Below are 17,904 nucleotides of genomic sequence, written 5' to 3'. Positions count from 1 at the left end.
TTGTTTTTGAAAAATGACTCTCCGCCCACTTTTAAGATGTTTCAAGATCAGATATCTCAACTTCTAATGATAATGATAATGAATTTATTTATATAGCGCTTTTCCAAACAAGGTTACAAAGTGCTTTACATATATATATATATAGCTTTACATATCGTCGGTGTCCAGCCAGGACCAGCTAACTCCATTTTCAGTTTTTTTTTTTTTTTTTCATAAATCAAGGCTATTGAACACCCTTTAGGTCTGTGTAAAATATCAAAACATTTGAACCAATGAAAAGTATTAAAAAGCGCCTCTGACGAAAACTCCCAACTCCATTGGATCCTCAAACTGTCCGTCAAAAACAAACAACTCCCCCCTCTCCTCTACAGCGCTGCTTTTCAACAGCATGAGTAGAGCGCGTTGCGCAGTGAACGAGGAGGAGGACCACGTAAACAAGCTCCCCGTAGTCTGTTAAAACTATGCAGTGTACCTGTTTATCAAACTTAGCACTGACGCTAATGTTATGAAAACAAGTAATTATATTTCTAAAATCTATTAAGTGTTTAATGAGGAGAGCAATGTGACAAGAAGAAAGGCGTTCATAGCATTTCTGTCGCGCTATTCTACTATCTCTTTGCAGACGTTATTTTAATATTTAAAGTCCTGTTTATTATTGTAGGCCTATATAATAAGTGGCATGAAGCATCAGGGCATTAATTCACACGTTGTTGTGATGCATTGTGAGCTTGGAGATCCATTGTTAGCTTTTGAGAATTTGTACCCTTTTGAAACCTCTCCCTCAGCAGCGAGTGGAGCTACTGTTGTTTGGACACTTAACTCCACTTCAGCTTGATTTCTGCTCGTCTGAAACTGCTAACTCCACTTGCGCTGGGTAAAGTGTTGATGTACCCGCGATTTGGTTAAAGTGTTGATAATATAATGACACATGCAAGTATCTGACAATATATAAAGTCACTATACCAACTTTGATGAGGCAGTATTGCTTTGTTTTAAAAATATAAGGTTTTCTTCATTTCCTGAAAAACGTATATTTTGTTTTTGCGTTTCCTGAACAATGAGCGTTTTGGAGTTAGCAGTTTCTGGCTGGACAGCAGAGATATATAACTTCTGCACTAGAGAAATTTACCTTTGAAGAGCATAACCGGGGACAGATATTCCAATACCTTTAATTTGGTCTCCACTGTTTTCTCAATTAAACAGGTGACCTACTAACTTATATGGTTAGTGGCGGATAGGTCTGCTATTTTTAGCATACAGTTACTGCCTATAGTATGTATGTTCATTTGTCGCTGTTAATAGTTATAAAAACAAATTTAATACATTTGTTGTATTAGGTGGAGGGAGAGAATAGGGAATGGGAGAATTACTGTGTACTTTGGGGCATGTATCTGCTCTGCTGTACACCTGTTTCGCAAATAAGAATAAGTTGGGGAAAAAAAGTACATCATAAGGCAACAAAAAAGAATTTGCCCTGTAATATGTCACTCTGTGATTAAACTACCACATTGGATCCATTGTAATGGACTCTTTTTTTCCCCCCCGTTTCCTGAAAAGCGACGGTTTTCACCCGACAGCGACGATACTGTATGTGTGAACATCTTCACTCTAGCTTGCTTGATCTGGGTCACACCGTATTCTTCAGAAGACATGTTCAATGATTCGCGTTTTACCTACAGTATATCTGCTAGATGCGCGTGTAGATCAAATACGGCCACCCCCAGGAGCTGTGACTAAGGAACAAAACATTTTATGGAAAATGTATGCAAAAGAACGATTAATATACATGTTGACTTGAAATGAAAACGTATGTCATGGGGTGACAAGTTCTACCAGTGGAGTAATTGTCTATAGCTACCATTATCAAATAAAACACCCATGGTATTATAAGCGCCGCATGGAGTCTGGAGAGGAACTCGAGTAGGATGCCTAGCTCACACAACTATGGGGCACAGCTTGAAAGTCACCATGCTTGCTGCGTGGGAGGCAGGCACATGTTTTTCCACAGCACCATGGTGCGCGGTGGGCTCTCTCTCATCATAGCACCGGTGGTTCAAAAACACAGTGAGCTACTGTTGCAGTCACATCTGGGCTACCAGAGCGAGAGAGAGAGAGAGAGAGAGAGAGAGAGAGGGGATGGGGGGAGGAACGCTTCCAGGGCACAGATTCAGAGGAGGGTGGGGCCCCCGTGAAGTGTGGCACGTTCAGCATTGTAGGATCTGTTAATTGCCAGGCGACATCTTCTTGGCTGTGGTGGGAGCTGGTGGCATGGGACCTCTGGGACAGCAGCAGTGCAAACAGTGGGGTGTGTTTGGAGCAGTTCAATCAAAGTACAAAGCCGTGTCAGTTTTACCCTCGACAAAAAAAAACAGATTAGAGGCTTTAATTCTAATACATTTTTCAAATGTCATTGGCAGTGGAGCCACCTTTGTCTTGAAACAACAAAACAAAGAGCATTGCAGTGCCTGTCTATGCTTTTGCTTTGTTTCTTTTGTTATGTTTGGCTGCAACTCCTTATAAGCACATAGGGATGCTGATTATTCATTTGTACTGATATTGATACCCTTATCAATACTGCTTATCAATCCAGTGATTTCCTTGAGTTAGATGATTATGAAAAGCTTTTGTTGTGGCAGATTTTATCTGTCAAGCTTGGGAGAGAAAGACTGAACAGTATTATGTGACTATACTGTAAACATGCTGTAAGCGTGTCATGATGAGGGTTGGGCACTTTGTGTGCAGGACACGAAAATAAAATAATCTATCTCTATCCATCTATATCCAGGGCCTTGCACTATTGATACTGTTCTAATATTTGGTGGAAAGACGAGACGACAATACATTCTTAACAGAACTGTATTGATTTTTCTTTCTTAACCACTCGAACCCTTGAACCCTAGCATCCCCAGGACGTTTGATGAAAATAGCAGATCTACAAGCTCACAATGCGCTGCAATGCGACGCGTTGTGAGCTTACAGATCGGTTATTTTCGGCAAAGGTATTTATTGTAGAGCCTAGAATAGCGTCCTTGGGAATCGGGTCAACTATGGGGTTTAAGTGGTTACTTTAAATGAAGGAAGTTGGCAAATGTTAAATTAAACCCAACTGATCACTAGGCCCTCCAAATATGGCAGGCAAGTGGCATATATTTTGTTTGGTAAAATGTGCAAATGTGCACGCTGGTGTCTTTTTCATTTCATTTTTTTTATTACTGTGCTGTTGCTTTAAGACTCAAACGAGAGGTTGCAGATGTATGACGTCATTGGTAGGCGACACTGAATCAGATCTACAAACAAAAAATGTATCACTGACATTCAGCCTGATTATAATGTCAGACCCTAAAATATGGATCTCATTGAGACTTGTTTAAACACCGCAAAATCCGGAGAAATAGGAGTCAATTTTTACACTGTCGATGCACTGTCTAGCATATTGGACATTTAACATCAAACAAACAAACGCCCATGAAAACAAACAACATCTAAAAATAAACAAGCATTAGATGAGCAACACCGCAGGGGCACGTCAAAAAAGAGCCAAGATCAGTTTTACATTTTGGTAGGGAATTTAGGGATTTTAGATCTGTTGGGCATTCCACTGAACAGTGGCTGAGTAATAAAAAGCATTTATACCCTTAAGTGTCTTAAATCTGGCAAATGGATTCCATTGTGAACCCATAGCCAAGCTTTCTCTATTGGCTGCTCTCTCCCATACCAAAGGGGGGACTCCATTGCTCGTAAATGACAAGCCACCACCTGTTCTCGTTCCATCTCCTCCGTCCTCACTGTGCCTCTTGGACTAGCGGTGAAGGGCAGACACCCAGGTACTCCTTGAGGTATGGAGGGAGGGCCCCCGTTCAAAACACTCCCCATCCATTTCCTGATGGCAGCCACCTGTTCTTCCCCCGGCACGAGGGATGGACAGATTGCTGAGGGGGTGACAACGCATTGTCTCTGTCACGGGAGGCAGAGGGGGAGAGGAGGGGTGGTGGTCTCCATCCAGATGTCACTACTTTTAACCCATTAAGACCTGAGGTGATTATTAAAAGAAATATAAATCTCAACAGTTTTTTGAAAAAAATCTGGAAAATATTTTTTCAAGATTTTTCAAAAATAGCAGATCTACAAGCTCGTAGCGCGGCACTCGGTGCCGCGCTTTGAGCTTGTAGATCTGCTATTTTTGAATAGCCCAAAGAAATCTTAAAATGAGACGCAGATGCGTCCCCGGTCTTAATTGGTTAATGACATAATTATGGACATCTTATGGCTCTCACTGGTATTCAATATGTCCGGGAAAGAATACACATACCATATACAGTATACATGCATACTACATACACATGCATGCAAAAACATTATGCATACACTTGTTGTATATATATATATGGGGCGTATGACTTTGAGAGCTTAATGCAATCTATAATTATATAGAATTCTAAACAGTTTATACGTTACTGAGGTAGTTTATGTTTCTGTCTAAACATAACAACACAAGAACAGCCCACAACAGTCAGTGTAAATCACATCATACGCTTGCATAACAGGAAGGATAAATAGGCATAACAAGAAGAATATTGAATTTGACAGAATAGATCATTGACCAAATATAATAAAACGGCTAAGTTTGTTCTTTGCCATCTGGCATGGTCATTTCCAGCTCATTAACAATGCCCATTGGTCTGAAAGACTGGTTCCTTCCAGGAAAGGCATGTGGATATAGTGCATGGCCAGTAATACCATGCTAACAATTATGACCACTTTGTACCTGGCTGTAACTGAAGCACGTCCATGCATGGTGTGGTAGAGATGGTAGCAACCAATGGTCGACAATCGTGCTCAACCCCAGTTTTTGAGTCAAAGATAGATACTCCTGGTCAAATATCACTCATCTAAGTGAAAGTTGCTCCGTGAAATTTGTCAAAATCTTTTTAATATCAATGCATGCACAAAAGATATCACTATGCCTAATAGTGAAAATAGCCGACCTATACAAGCTCGAGCTTGTAGATTGGCTGTTTTCACTATAATTGAAATAGGGCTTAAGTGTTTTTTACTAAGAGTCAACCAGGCTGAAGTTAAACAAATACTCTATACTCATGCGTGCGCACATACATACACCATACAGCCTAAATAAAAACACTCTCGTCAGAATGATCACATTCACAATTGAAAATGGTGTTGGACGAGCATGGGCTTCAGTGAGGATTTGGTAATCATGAAAGCAGTTCCTTCTATAACAGGGCTAATTGAGGGACAAAGACATCTAATGCATGATAGATGGGGAAGGATGGGGTCTCGGTGGTGTAAGGCACCGCTGGCATGAGATCACAAGCATTAATAGAGCCGAACCTTTCACTCTGGGCTGAAAGACATCTGTTGCCAGCAGGTAACCTCGGCTTTGTCATTACCCACAAGACCCACCGACGCTTTCCTGGTATGACAATTTAAAACGATATATATGTTTGTCGGCTAATTCAAGCTGTCTTCATCATCCCTGTTTGCAGGTGACAAATGGGTGCGCCATGCAGTGCGCCAGATGGCACGACTCGATCATCAATCTGCAGAAGCAGACATGTGATGGATGGGTATTCCAGAGTAAACAGATTTTTGACTGAGAACCACGGCGAAAATACATTTGCTGAGCACTTTTTGTGTAGGCCGTGCACTTTAAAATGAACACCGTCTTGGTCGGTGCAGCAGGTATAAGGGGTTCTATGTTTAATTACTGTATATCTGAATCCAATGAATGTCTAATACATTTTTTAAATACTAAATGATTCAGTACCCGCATTACTGGAATCATGAACTTCTCAGTTCTCATCTTTCATTTAAGCCCAGCTACAGGCTTTGTCTGCAATGTAGTGGCCTGTGGATGTCTTTAAAGCAGTGGCTCTCACCGTGGGGGTCTGAGGACCTCCAGGGGTTCTTGAGGGGGTTCCAGGCAAAATGAGGAATAGTTTAATTTGACTATTATTTCATCGACTAGAAGCTAGCCCAATGAGACAATGTAAAAGAATGATTATTGAGATCCTAGGTTTCACTCTAAACTCTCACCACCTACAGTATAGACAGTTGCAGAATTCTGTATTAAATCTTCTCTCATGTAAGGGTCCCTTGCACAAAGTCGTTTATATATATAGGGGTCCTTGACAGGAAAATGTTTGAGGACGATTGGGAACTATGTAAGTTGGGGATGCAAGCTACACCCAGTTATGCAATATCTGTTGCTGTACCTGTTGTTAGAGTAACCAGCACGATACCTGTTTACCACATTACTAATAACGTTAGATATTACAGTACAATTGGTTATTTATAAACAAGCACCGGTCGGTCTATTCGGGTAGGATGCAAGTCAGGAATGATGCAAGCTGGGAATGCATGGGCCCACCTATTTATGTAATACCCATTGTACTTGTTGTTAGTGTACCCGTCATATCCATTGTATTGGTCCTCCACAGACCCACGGATAGACAGATACAGACATTGGTGGTGTATATAGAATATACTGTGAAGTTGTTTACACAAAGTTAGGTGGCAGCGTCTGGGAAGAAATGCTGTTGGTGTATACGATATACAAAGTTTTTTACGCACATGTACATTTGATGATGCTCTATTTTATTCTCTTTTTGCTCTTTTTTTGCACTATTTTTCTTTTCTTTAAATCTTTTTACGATTTCTATCGTTATTCTGTTGTTGTTATCTATGCTGTGGCATTGTCTGAGGGAAGGCAAACCGAATATCCCTCGGCACTGCACTGTGACACACACAGCAAGTTTGAAGTCGAATGGTGAGACAGTGCCCGAGTTATGCCAACGACAGACACACACACACACACACACACACACACACACACACACACACACACACACACACACACACACACACACACACACACACACACACACACACACACACACACACACACACACACACACACACACACACACACACACACACACACACACACACACACACACACAGATGTTGTGACTTTATAGATACGTAAGATATGTGTCTGAAGCTGTGCACTATAACCCCCAGGGTTACATTCAAAGTGTCCTTGAGCAAGACATTGAATCCCTAAATGCTCCCGATGAGCAGGTTGGTGCCTTGTGTGGTTTCCTTCTCCACTGGAGTGTGAATGGGTGACTGTAATGCACATTGTAAAGTGATTTGGATGAAGGCACTATAAATGCACCATTCATTTTATATTTTATGTACTGCCAGACGATCAGAGGTCTACCGAAATGTCAGGGGACTTATAAATTCAATTTAGGGGCTAGAACAGCGGTGTGAACAGCTGCTAACAAACCTTCCCCTATACTGCTTTGAAAACCAATCCTGGCTGATACCGCCCCAATATAAAGGACCACCCTAAGTCTTTGCGTTGGTTCTGCAATGCAGTTTGTTTTACATTTTCAAATTGTGTCCACCAAGTAAATGTCCCTACATTGAATTTAGATGTCCCCAGATGTTTCAGTAGGTGGAGATCTCCGATTGTCTGGCTACACATGACTAACAATGGTATGTATGGTCCTTTAACCACTTAATCCTTATATACTTATATTAATTAACAGGGGGCCAGGGCTCTATACTTGATACCCTCCTTTCTCCCTCTACACAATGCATTGTGTTCCGAAACATTGTGAGCTTGTAGATCTGCTATTTTTACTGAATGGTTGATCCAGAATAGGGACGCTAGGGTTTATGTGGTTAATATGACCTAAGCATGCCTCCAATAGAAACGACAGCAGATAATTATTCCCGGACCTCAAGGTAATAAGGAATGATAAAACCACATACTGAGAAACTCTAGAGTATAACTGGTGTGCTATATTATATTAGAGACCGTTTCAGCTATTGTTATAATAAACAAAACTGTCACATGCATTATGTACTGGGGCTTGATACTTGACTTGATTTAGAACTAAAACGAATTGTGAACCCTGGAGATGATATTGAATCACTGCAGGTATGAGAATGTGGAATGCTGGACAAATTATCCCCTATAGGCATCAAAATACACCATGGTACCCCTGAATATCTTAATTCATATCTGCTGTGTTGAAAACTAGATTGGGAAAATTTGGAGTAAGGTTGACAAAGTGTTCTAGAAATTCATCTTGAGGTGTCAAGATCCCCCCCCCCCCCACCCCCACCACCACTTGTAGTAATGTTTGCTGAAACAGCAACATATTTGACTTGTTCTCAGGTGACAGTTTCCCTTCCAAGGAAACTGCACTCACAGAAGGACGAAGGTAAAACTCCGGTAACACTTGGGTGTGAGCATTCTGAGCTGCTAAGTGAACAGAAGAATAATACAGTAATGTTCACTGTCAACCCCTGAGCGACTTGAGATGTTGGGTCCCATCATGACAAGTTTCACTCGCTGGGAAAAATAAAACTTTTACCCACAAAATTTTGACAATAAACATTTTGGAAAGTCGAAAGAGGATTTAAAAACCCCAAAAAAGAGGAGCCAAAAAAAGAAGTATACGGCAGAGATGAGCCTTTTCATGATGGAGGCATCTCCATATGACATGCGACCACCAGTGTGTGCTATGAATAAATCATCCCGTGCCGGGCGGAGAGAGTAAACAGTTGTATATCTTCACCTCAGATGCCTGGAGAGGCCTGTCAGACACAGCGGTTAACAAGGTCTACCTCCTCATCATCATGCAGACTGTGTTCGAGCAGATCCAAGTCCAAACTCGACACCATTACCCCCACCCCGCCTCTCTTCCCCTTCTACAACACAAGAACTCACTCAGTGCTGAAGTCAACTAAGTTAACAAGGGATAACTAGGCTATTTGTTGTTTAAACCTTACCGTTTGAACATTAATTACATAACAAACGTTATGAAATTATAAAATTCTAGAGACAGTTGAAAGAAAACTTTCAGAATATAGTTTTTATTTATAATTTATAATCGGCAGATACAAAATCTTCTTGAACTGTATCCAAAATGTGCAATAAATCACCGTTGATTCTTTCCAAAAAAAGAAAAAAAGAAAATACAAAAAGACAAATAATCTACTTTGGAAAATTGACAGTTGACAACAAATGTAAACTGGAGTGTTATTCTACTGAGGATTTACTAATAGCTACTAATGATCTTTGTTACGGACTAGTTGTTTACAAGTTTAAGTCTACACGTTGCTCTCCCAAAAAAACCAAAATCATTGTGTAGTGTACATACATCTACATGTAAATGGTGACATTCTATTTCCCCATTGTTAAATACAAGAAAGGCAATCATATCCATAAGCAGCAAAAATGTGTATAACACATTCAAATGAAATAAACGTTTTCAAACATTGTACCAAGTTGTTTATGTGAAAAGGGTAAACAAAGAAAAATGTGTGTTGGGTGGGGGGGTCTACCAAAAAAATAATATTGTAAACAGTTACCTTCATTCATAGAGATGCACAAAAATGTTGGAGCTTGTTAAGTGCTAAAGAACTGTTATGAAATTCAAAATGCTTCAGCAGTTTAAAAAAGCATCAACCTCTAGATTCACACACTGAAGGCAATAACCATAATGATAATGAACTGAATTAATCCCAGTCTACTAAAATATTTAAAAAATCACAGCAGAGACACCATCGTCTTGTATTTATCAAATTGGTTCCCGCTTGTCAACAAAATGCAAATAAAACTGGAAATATAATTCAAATTACACTGTATTAAAAAAGACTAACATTTCATTTTCACATTTGAACTCACTTAAAAAACAAAACAAAAAAAAATAAAAAAAAAAGGTTCAATTTTATATCCACATTCTTGCCGTGATCCCATTCCTTTGACAGCCCAGGACATGACATTCTCATGCATTATGATGATGCTGGTGCCTTACCCTTTGTATTCCAGACATTGATAACACCACAACCATGTCAATTTAATAGACAATTATGCCTGATTTAAACTTAGTTGCACACCAGCGTCGCGTGCCAAAATAGCCAATCAGCTATTTTCAGTGCGTGACACCGGAACGCAACTAAGTATAATTCAAGCTTTATATGAACAGCTCTTGGCAACAAGTGTGCGAATTGACATTGTTGTGACATAAAACACCACCATCACTGCCATCTGAGGGATGACTCTTAAGGAGTGAGGATCCAAGTGTGTCCATGGTGAAAATTCAAGTGCAAAAAAACAAAATAGTGTCAATGTCGATTTCATGATTACACATGCATTCTGTGATGGTCTGTGGAACAGATAGCAGATAAAATGGATACCCCTCAAACAAGCGTACATTCCTATTAGCTTTAGTACAGCTCAGAAACCCCCAAATGGCAAATGTCACAAAACAACCAAAAACATCCCAACGGAAACACAATTAATGTACACAGAATATCCAGCTTGTGATCATAAGTGGAAAAAATATCCCGCTACACAGCCAAACACACAACCTAGATCCTTCATTCCTATACATTTCAAAGCAGTAAAATGGTCTTTAAACATGCAACACCATTCAATGTTCCTATCTAATCTCTGCTGTGCTAGATTCATGGTTAACTTCCTCAGACACCAACAGATCTCTCTAATAACTAAACACTACACTCTATGCACTACCAACCTACCAACGTTGTCTGAAAGACATTTTCCAAAATACTTTTAAGGACACCAATGTCAAAAGAAAATCCTCAGACATAATGTGAAAACACAATTCCCTGGCAAAGTATCCATATAAAAGCACTTAAGTAGCATAATGTGTGCTCTTCCCTTTATTCCGGCACCAACCGCCCAGTAGAGACACAATCTGTGTGGTATTACAGCTCTGTGGGGACTGGGGAACTTGACAAGGTAATGGTCATACGCTTCTCAGTGTCCTTGGAACTTATGTGACAGTAGAGAGTAATGGCATCATGCATCTATGTTGGAATTTGTGTCATGTGCCAACCCCGCAATAGCCCACACCCCCAAACTCCAAAATATGTCAATGAGGCTTAATCCTGGCTTCCCCCAAAATCCCTCTATCTCAGCTCACACCATGTTTGGTATTTCTTTGACCTGGCTCCATTACTTTACTCCATTACATGAAGAGGCAGGGTGACTAAGACAAGAGTTGCCCCTACATATAGAAATAGGCCTTGATGCCCATGTAACTTGTAGCACTGATGGTAATTTACTTCACTTACAAACTAAGAAATGTTACTGTGAATGAAATAGACATTTTTCATAAGCTACTAGTTAACATATTTAGCTTTTAGAGTCTTTCTTAAACCCTCATGTCATGAGATCATTTGTCATTTAGAGTAGGTCTACAGTGCACTTACTTGACAGTCTTTAAGTCTTAACTACATGCAGATACAAGCATTACAGATTACGAGAAGTTGGTACTCCTGAGCCGTTGTGCAGCCTTTATAACATTCCTTATGCAGAAACATTTAGCTTTAGTGTTATCTTAAGGTTATGTATTCATATTTGAATTTATACAGGACTATACATCAACTATTACTTTGAAGAGCACTACAACATGAGAAACCAGCATCTTCTTAAAGCAAGTACCTTTATGCTTGATCGTTATAAAATGGCTACATGCAGCCATACAACTCGTTTCCCTAGCGCCTTTGACAAAATTGTTAAATCCCCCAGCAGACTAGCTCCTTTAGACCATCCTAATGACAATCCAACCACCAAACAATTTATCTTACTGTAGACTGATTATTTGGTGGTGACCAATAGTTGGAAACATTGAGTCATTTGCTATGACAGAAAGGGAGACAGCTGATTTAAGTGCTGCTGCATGGATTCAGAGACTGCGACGTTCTCCCAAAGTTATACATTTTGTGCCATAATTGTGTGTGGCTGGCGGTACAGTACATTCATCAGGGAGTGACTAGGATCTTGCCAGGCAATAATGACGAGCTGCTGTGCTGGCACAGGTGTAAAGGTAGAAGAGGAGAGACTTTAGCTATTTATGACATGGACATCTATACTTATGTGACATCAGAAATATACCATGACAGGGCCCAAAAAGACATGGCTAGGAGAGATATAAGAGGCCTCAAGTCATGTGTAAAGTACAGCTGATGAGTTACAATTTATGCTGACTTATCTTTGGTTAAGGGAGTACTGCATTAATGCTATTATGCCGTTTGTTGGCTCATGACAGACCCAGCTTTGTATTTCAACCAGTTGTAACGTATTCCACAGACTGCAATGCATTTCAGTTTGACAAGGCTTGTAATGATTATGTCTTCCCATTCTGTCATTCCATTGCACAACCTAAATTAATGAATGACAAAAGATGGTCCAAAACGCTGTCTGCGGGGCACTCAAGATAAGTCATATCTCGATAAGCAGCCCATTTTAAACTACAGGTGTAAAGTCTACTATGTTTTCTCATACTGAAACCCTTATCCTTTTCTAAATATCCATGCCACCTTACAAATTCTGCCATCTTTTGACTATTGATCTAAAGTGTAGTGTGTAAACTTTCTTTCTACAGGTGTACAGTCAATGCAGATGGTGAAACTGTGATATCTGCTCTAGTTGCCTCACTTACTATAAATCCCCATACCGCATCAGAATGCATGTTTAATGTTTTAATTAATGCATCTATGATAACTTTAGATGTATACCGCTGCCACATTCCTACATTAGATTTAGTGTAGTAGGCCAAAGTCTCTGGACGTAGCGCCACCCTGATTCTGACCAATACCAAATAAAAAACCCTGAACAGTGGAATGGAGGACTGGATACAGACAGTCACCTGGACACAATCGTCTCAAAACTATGGTTGTCTGTAAACCTTGTTTCAAATCTCTTAACTGAACCCAAAAGTGCAAATTGCTACCAATGTCCTGTCTCTGCTGTCCTCAGTAGTGCTTCTCCTGCAGGTAATCTTTCATCTTGTTGGGTAAAGGCAGTTTCTGAATCAGGTCTATCCTTGTGTACTGTCTGATGACAAAGCGACATAGGTACTGCAGAGAGCGCACTTGCATAAAACGAGACACAGGGTTGGTCAGTCTTACAGGGTATGTGGCCGACCCCGGTAAGCGGGACCTGGAATAGCAAAAAGCTCCGCTCTCCGAGTCTTTAATGGAGTGCTCGATCAGGTCCACGATGGACGTGTGGCCCTCCACGTCCGGCTGCTCATAGAAGCTGAAGCGGCCGTTGGAGTGTTCAATGCGGGTGTGGAGCGTTTTCGCCTGGGACCGGAAGCTCAGGCTGAGGAGGTACCTGTCGTCAGAGCTGTCCCTGACCAGGAACGAGCCGTCCGCCAGGTTCACCAGCTTCTCCTCCGCCTCCCAGCGGGTGATGGGTCCCCAATACCACCCCTGCCTCGCCAGCTTCTTCAGCTCCTCCGTCAGGCTGGTAACGACCATGGGCCCGCTGCTCTGGACCGACTCGTACACCCGACTGACCCCGGGAGCAGAGTTGGGGTCAAAGTTAAGGTGGTGTCTTACGCGCTCGGCAACCCGACTGTCCGCAGAGCTGAACCCTGAAAATGTCCTGGGGATAATGTCCCCGATGCTGACCATGGGAGGCAGGAGAGGTGAAAGGGGAGGCGGAGGAGCCTCCATTCTGGAACTTTGCAGCATCATGCCGGCAGAGCCAATGAGAAGGCCGTTGACAGTGGGCTCCATGAAAAGGTCCGGAGGTAGGCCACCGACCAGCTCATGTTCCTCCGGACCTCCTTGGTCTGTGTGGAGGAGGGACCCGCCGTCTCCCTCCGTCACCACCTCCATGGGAGAGGAGCTGTCTAGGCAGAAGGAGTGGGATCCCTCGGGGTACATTCCCTCATCTAAAGGCATAGTGTACTGGATGTAGTCCTGGGGCGTCAACCCCAGCACCACAGGCACGTCATGTTGGTCAATGTTTAGGTGCAGCTCGCCGTTTTGAGGCTGCTGCAGGTTCTTTAGCGAGTCCGCCTGGTCCTGGAACAGCCCTTCCATCTGGAAATCGTGGAATTCTCTCCGGACACCATTGAGGTTAGGACTCGGGCTCGGGGAGTGAACCATGGCTTTCACCTTAACCTCCATCTTGATGCATGCCTCGTCAGAGTTGACCGACCTGAGGGGCCACGGGGAGGGGCTGTAATGGTGGCTTCGCAGTGACGCTGATCTAAGGGGCCTCTGGGCTTTCACTTCAGTGAAACTAATGGGGACAGAAGATGATGAGAAGGTGTCGTCGTCGTCTGCAGATCCCATGGCCGACGAGCCGCCCTTCACCTTGGCCTTCTGCTTGGCAGACAGCCTCCTCTTTAGTGAGCCCATAAGGCTCTCACTCTTTGAGCGGCCTTTGTTCTGGCCCCCCTTCTCCTCCTCGCCAGCAAGGTCACCGCCTGTGAGGTCTTTGGTGTAGCAGCCTCCAAAGAGTGACTCTTCCTTGGAAAAGTCAGCAGTCATGGAGGGCTGCTGGAGCATAACAAAGTCACCCTCCTCTTTGCCCTTTATGTTTAGGGACTTGCGGATGGTTTTAAGGCTTATCTTCTTCATTCTTGCAGGCCCTCCGAGGTGGAGACATGGGACGGTGTGTCTCGCCTGGTATCCTGATGAAGGTGCTATCCACAATGTCCTCCCATCAGGGCACATAAAACTAGTCATACATTTATTGGAGTCGACATATTCTGTAGGAGAAAAGAAAAGAAAATATAGTTCTTAAATGAAGCTTCTCAGAAAACAAAGAATAGTTTTTTTATGCACACATAACACCCGATTTCGCCGAAATAAGATATCTTTGACAAAAACGGAGAGGGCAGTGAAAATGGTTATTTATTGATGGCACAAATGTCCCCATGATTTTGTCATCTGTAAACAAAAAAAAACAGCAAATCAAGTATTAACTTAATTTCTGAAAATCCGAGAAATGTTTTTTTTACATTCCACGGAGATACTCTCCTCTTTGATTATCACTCCCCACTGCAATTCAATTACTCACATCGATTATGTGCTTGAAAATGGTGACTCAGTTGGATCATGGGCTAGGCTGCACTTCCAGCACCTTTCATTTGAAACAACAAAACCATTACAGTCTAACCCTGGTGATGATGACAGGGGGGGGTATTTTATATTAATCTAATAGTACCACTTCAAAAACCCTACGTTTGTCATATTAACAGCAAGTTAATACCCAGGTTGGTCCTGACCTGACACGGCCTACACACACACAGAAGGGCAAATAGCTTAGCTAAGTGAGTTAGCCAACTGTAATTAGTTAAGTGATTTTGGACAGAAACTAGAAAGTATGAAATGTAAGACTTCTTCCCCCATTAAAGGAATGAACAACGATGCCAGGGATCCCTTCAGATTGACCACCACTGCTAACTAATGCTAACATTAATTAACGTTATAGCGTGGATGCCTGCGAGCATAAAGGATAAGTCGCTAAAATAAAAAACTACGTGTTTTCTTAACAAATTACCCTTTCAACTACACCACCGTTATATTCAACTGAAAATAGTCTTTTTCATTTTTAATTACGTCATGTTTGATTGGCCACAGTTAGGCTAGTTTGTAAGCATTATAGTTAACCAAGTAGTATTGCCAGATTCTGCGAGAGAAATAAGCAACCAGGTCTAATACAAACAAGCCCAAAACAAGCGACCACTCTATAGCCTATAAATACATATTTGAAAATAGCCGATCTACAAGCTCACAACTGAGATCTGCTATTTTCAAACAAAAATACTTGGGGGGGGGGGGGGGGGGGGGAGTGAAAATGTAGGAATATTTTTAAATCCACAAAATCTTGTATGGGGTGGGGGGTCTCTGACAAAATATTTTCAGACGGTTGGGTCTACGAATAATACATATTAATTTAGGGGTCCTTGACATAAATGTTTGAGAACCACTGGTTTAAACCAAATTAGGAAACAAACCAAAATAAGCAACTACACTTTAGAAAACCAGCCCAACAAAAACAATATTTACAAGCAACTAAAGAATAACAAGCCCAACGTCGCTTATAATAAGCAGACATGGCAGCACTGGTTACATTCATCAAGCCCTTTTAAAGAGCATGTAGATGCTGCATGTTTCTCACCCTGTCAGTGTAATAACCATGTCTGCATGTCTCACTGGGTGGGATGTTGGACCAAAACGTTCTACAAAAGTTGATAAAATAATAACAACTGCAATAATAAAACGTCAAAAGAAACGGTCGGTGCCCTAGTGGGCTAACATTAGCTTGCTAGCCTAGCCAGCCAGCTACAACCAGTTAAAATAATTTAACCAATTAAAATAGCTAACAATAACCAGTTAAAATAACAGCTGGCTAATACTAGCAAACTAGCCTCAACCTGTTTAAATAACGTAACCAGTTAAAATAACAATAACAATCATGTTAAACGTCCAAGAAACGGTCGGTGCCCTAGTGGGCTATCGTTAGCTTAGCCAGCTAGCTAGCTAGCTTCAACCAGTTAGCTACCTAGCCTAGCTTAGATTTATGCTAGCACATTTCTTTCCTTTTATAGTCGGGTGCTGCTGCTTCCAGAGACACACATAATAATCCATTTATATGACTGTCAATATTCGTAATACGGTGTGTATGTGATGTAAATGTGTCATTATGGTCCGGCGAAACGACAGGATAGGATAATACCTTTCACTTTTAGGGTAGCTAGGACCTGTTAGCCATCTTCCTCGGCCTCCTCCTTTCTTCTTCCTTTGTTGCCTGTTGGATTGTGGGAGACGATGTTGCCAGATTCTGAGACGGAAACAAGCAACCATGGTCTATGGCAGTGGTTCTCAACCTGTGGGTCGGGAACCCCAGGTTTTTGTTGTTGTTAATACCTCAAGAAAAAAAAGAGAAAGAAAAAGTACCATTGCTGCATCAAAAGTAATCAACACACTACACTATAAAAAATTGTCAAATAAAATGTGAAAGTGGCAATTTCTTTAAAAATAGACGATTGTGAGGCATTCACAGTGAGCTTGTAGATATTTTCACAATATCTATCTGTGGGACAGAGTCAAACTAAATGTAATGCCCCTCGACTCTTGCATTCCTAGTGCTTATCGGGGTGGGGGGTCCCAAGTTCAAATATGATTATTTTAGGGGGTCCTCAGTTCAAATATAATTATTTTGGGGGGTCACGGCCTGAACAGGTTGAGATCCACTGATGTACACTACACAGCTATTTTCAAAAAGATCTTGACAAAAATGTTTTCAAACATTTAACACAAATCTTGTATGGGGGTCCCTGGCACAAAATGAAAAGAATGTTTAAGAACCACTGGGTTGAACAACATTAGGCAAGCCCACATAAGCAACTACACTTTGGTAACAATCCCAAAAACAAACTACATTTACAACTGGCCAGTGGCCACTGTAAAAAGTCCAAGCCTATGACCAGAAATGCCCCCCGAACTGTTTATGTCATATTTTTCTTTTAGATTACTACTATGATGTTTTTGCGTATATTATTGTTTGCAATTAAATGTTTCGATTAATTGAATACACAGGACTCCAATGCAATGGAAACAAGCCATTGCTTTCGTGGGTTTAATCCTTTTAGCATCCTTTTGTATAGAATTGTACTTTCTATGCTTTTTTTGCAAACTGTTAATAAAGTATTCAATCAATCAAACAAGCAACTACAGAAAAACAAGCCTAAATTCGCTTATAATAAGCAGACACGGCAACACTGGTGGGAGCGCAGAGTCACTTACAGAGAGAATCTAGACTGGGGTCAATTCACTTCTCAGGTTGCTGATCCGGTCTGGGTCTTCTAGAGCGAATACGGAAACGGTACGTGCATGCGTGTGTGCGTGCAAATGACCGGATATAGTAGGGCGGGCTCTAAACCGGATGAGAGCACCGTGCAGTAATATAGAATCCAGGCTTTCCACGGGTACTGTGGAAAAGCCTGGTGACGCGATGTAAACAGCGAATCAAACACATGCATCCCACAGACAGAGGCTCTGCCATTCACAAATAATACATACATTGGT

At 41.5% G+C, this 17,904-nt stretch overlaps 1 protein-coding gene across 1 annotated transcript; it reads right to left on the bottom strand.

Annotated features, from left to right (window-relative positions):
• Positions 1-8,903: 8,903 nt before the first annotated feature.
• Positions 8,904-16,641, bottom strand: socs6a (suppressor of cytokine signaling 6a). Its single transcript, XM_084049161.1, has 2 exons — positions 16,553-16,641; positions 8,904-14,579 (listed from the first exon to the last, which is right to left on the bottom strand). The coding sequence occupies exon 2, from the start codon at positions 14,554-14,556 to the stop codon at positions 12,826-12,828; it is 1,731 nt and encodes a 576-aa protein (XP_083905287.1). The 5' UTR covers positions 14,557-14,579; positions 16,553-16,641; the 3' UTR covers positions 8,904-12,825.
• Positions 16,642-17,904: the final 1,263 nt, after the last annotated feature.

This window comes from Gymnoscopelus microlampas, assembly GCF_963454915.1.
Source record: "Gymnoscopelus microlampas genome assembly, chromosome: 22".
Taxonomy (NCBI): Eukaryota; Metazoa; Chordata; class Actinopteri; order Myctophiformes; family Myctophidae; genus Gymnoscopelus; species Gymnoscopelus microlampas.
Note: the sequence above shows the minus strand (reverse complement) of the source record. Positions and strands in the feature narration are given on the sequence as shown.

Excerpts from the sequence above, each read along its gene's own strand:
- socs6a (XM_084049161.1), bottom strand. The coding sequence starts at position 14,556 with ATGACTAGTTTTATGTGCCCTGATGGGAGGACATTGTGGATAGCACCT.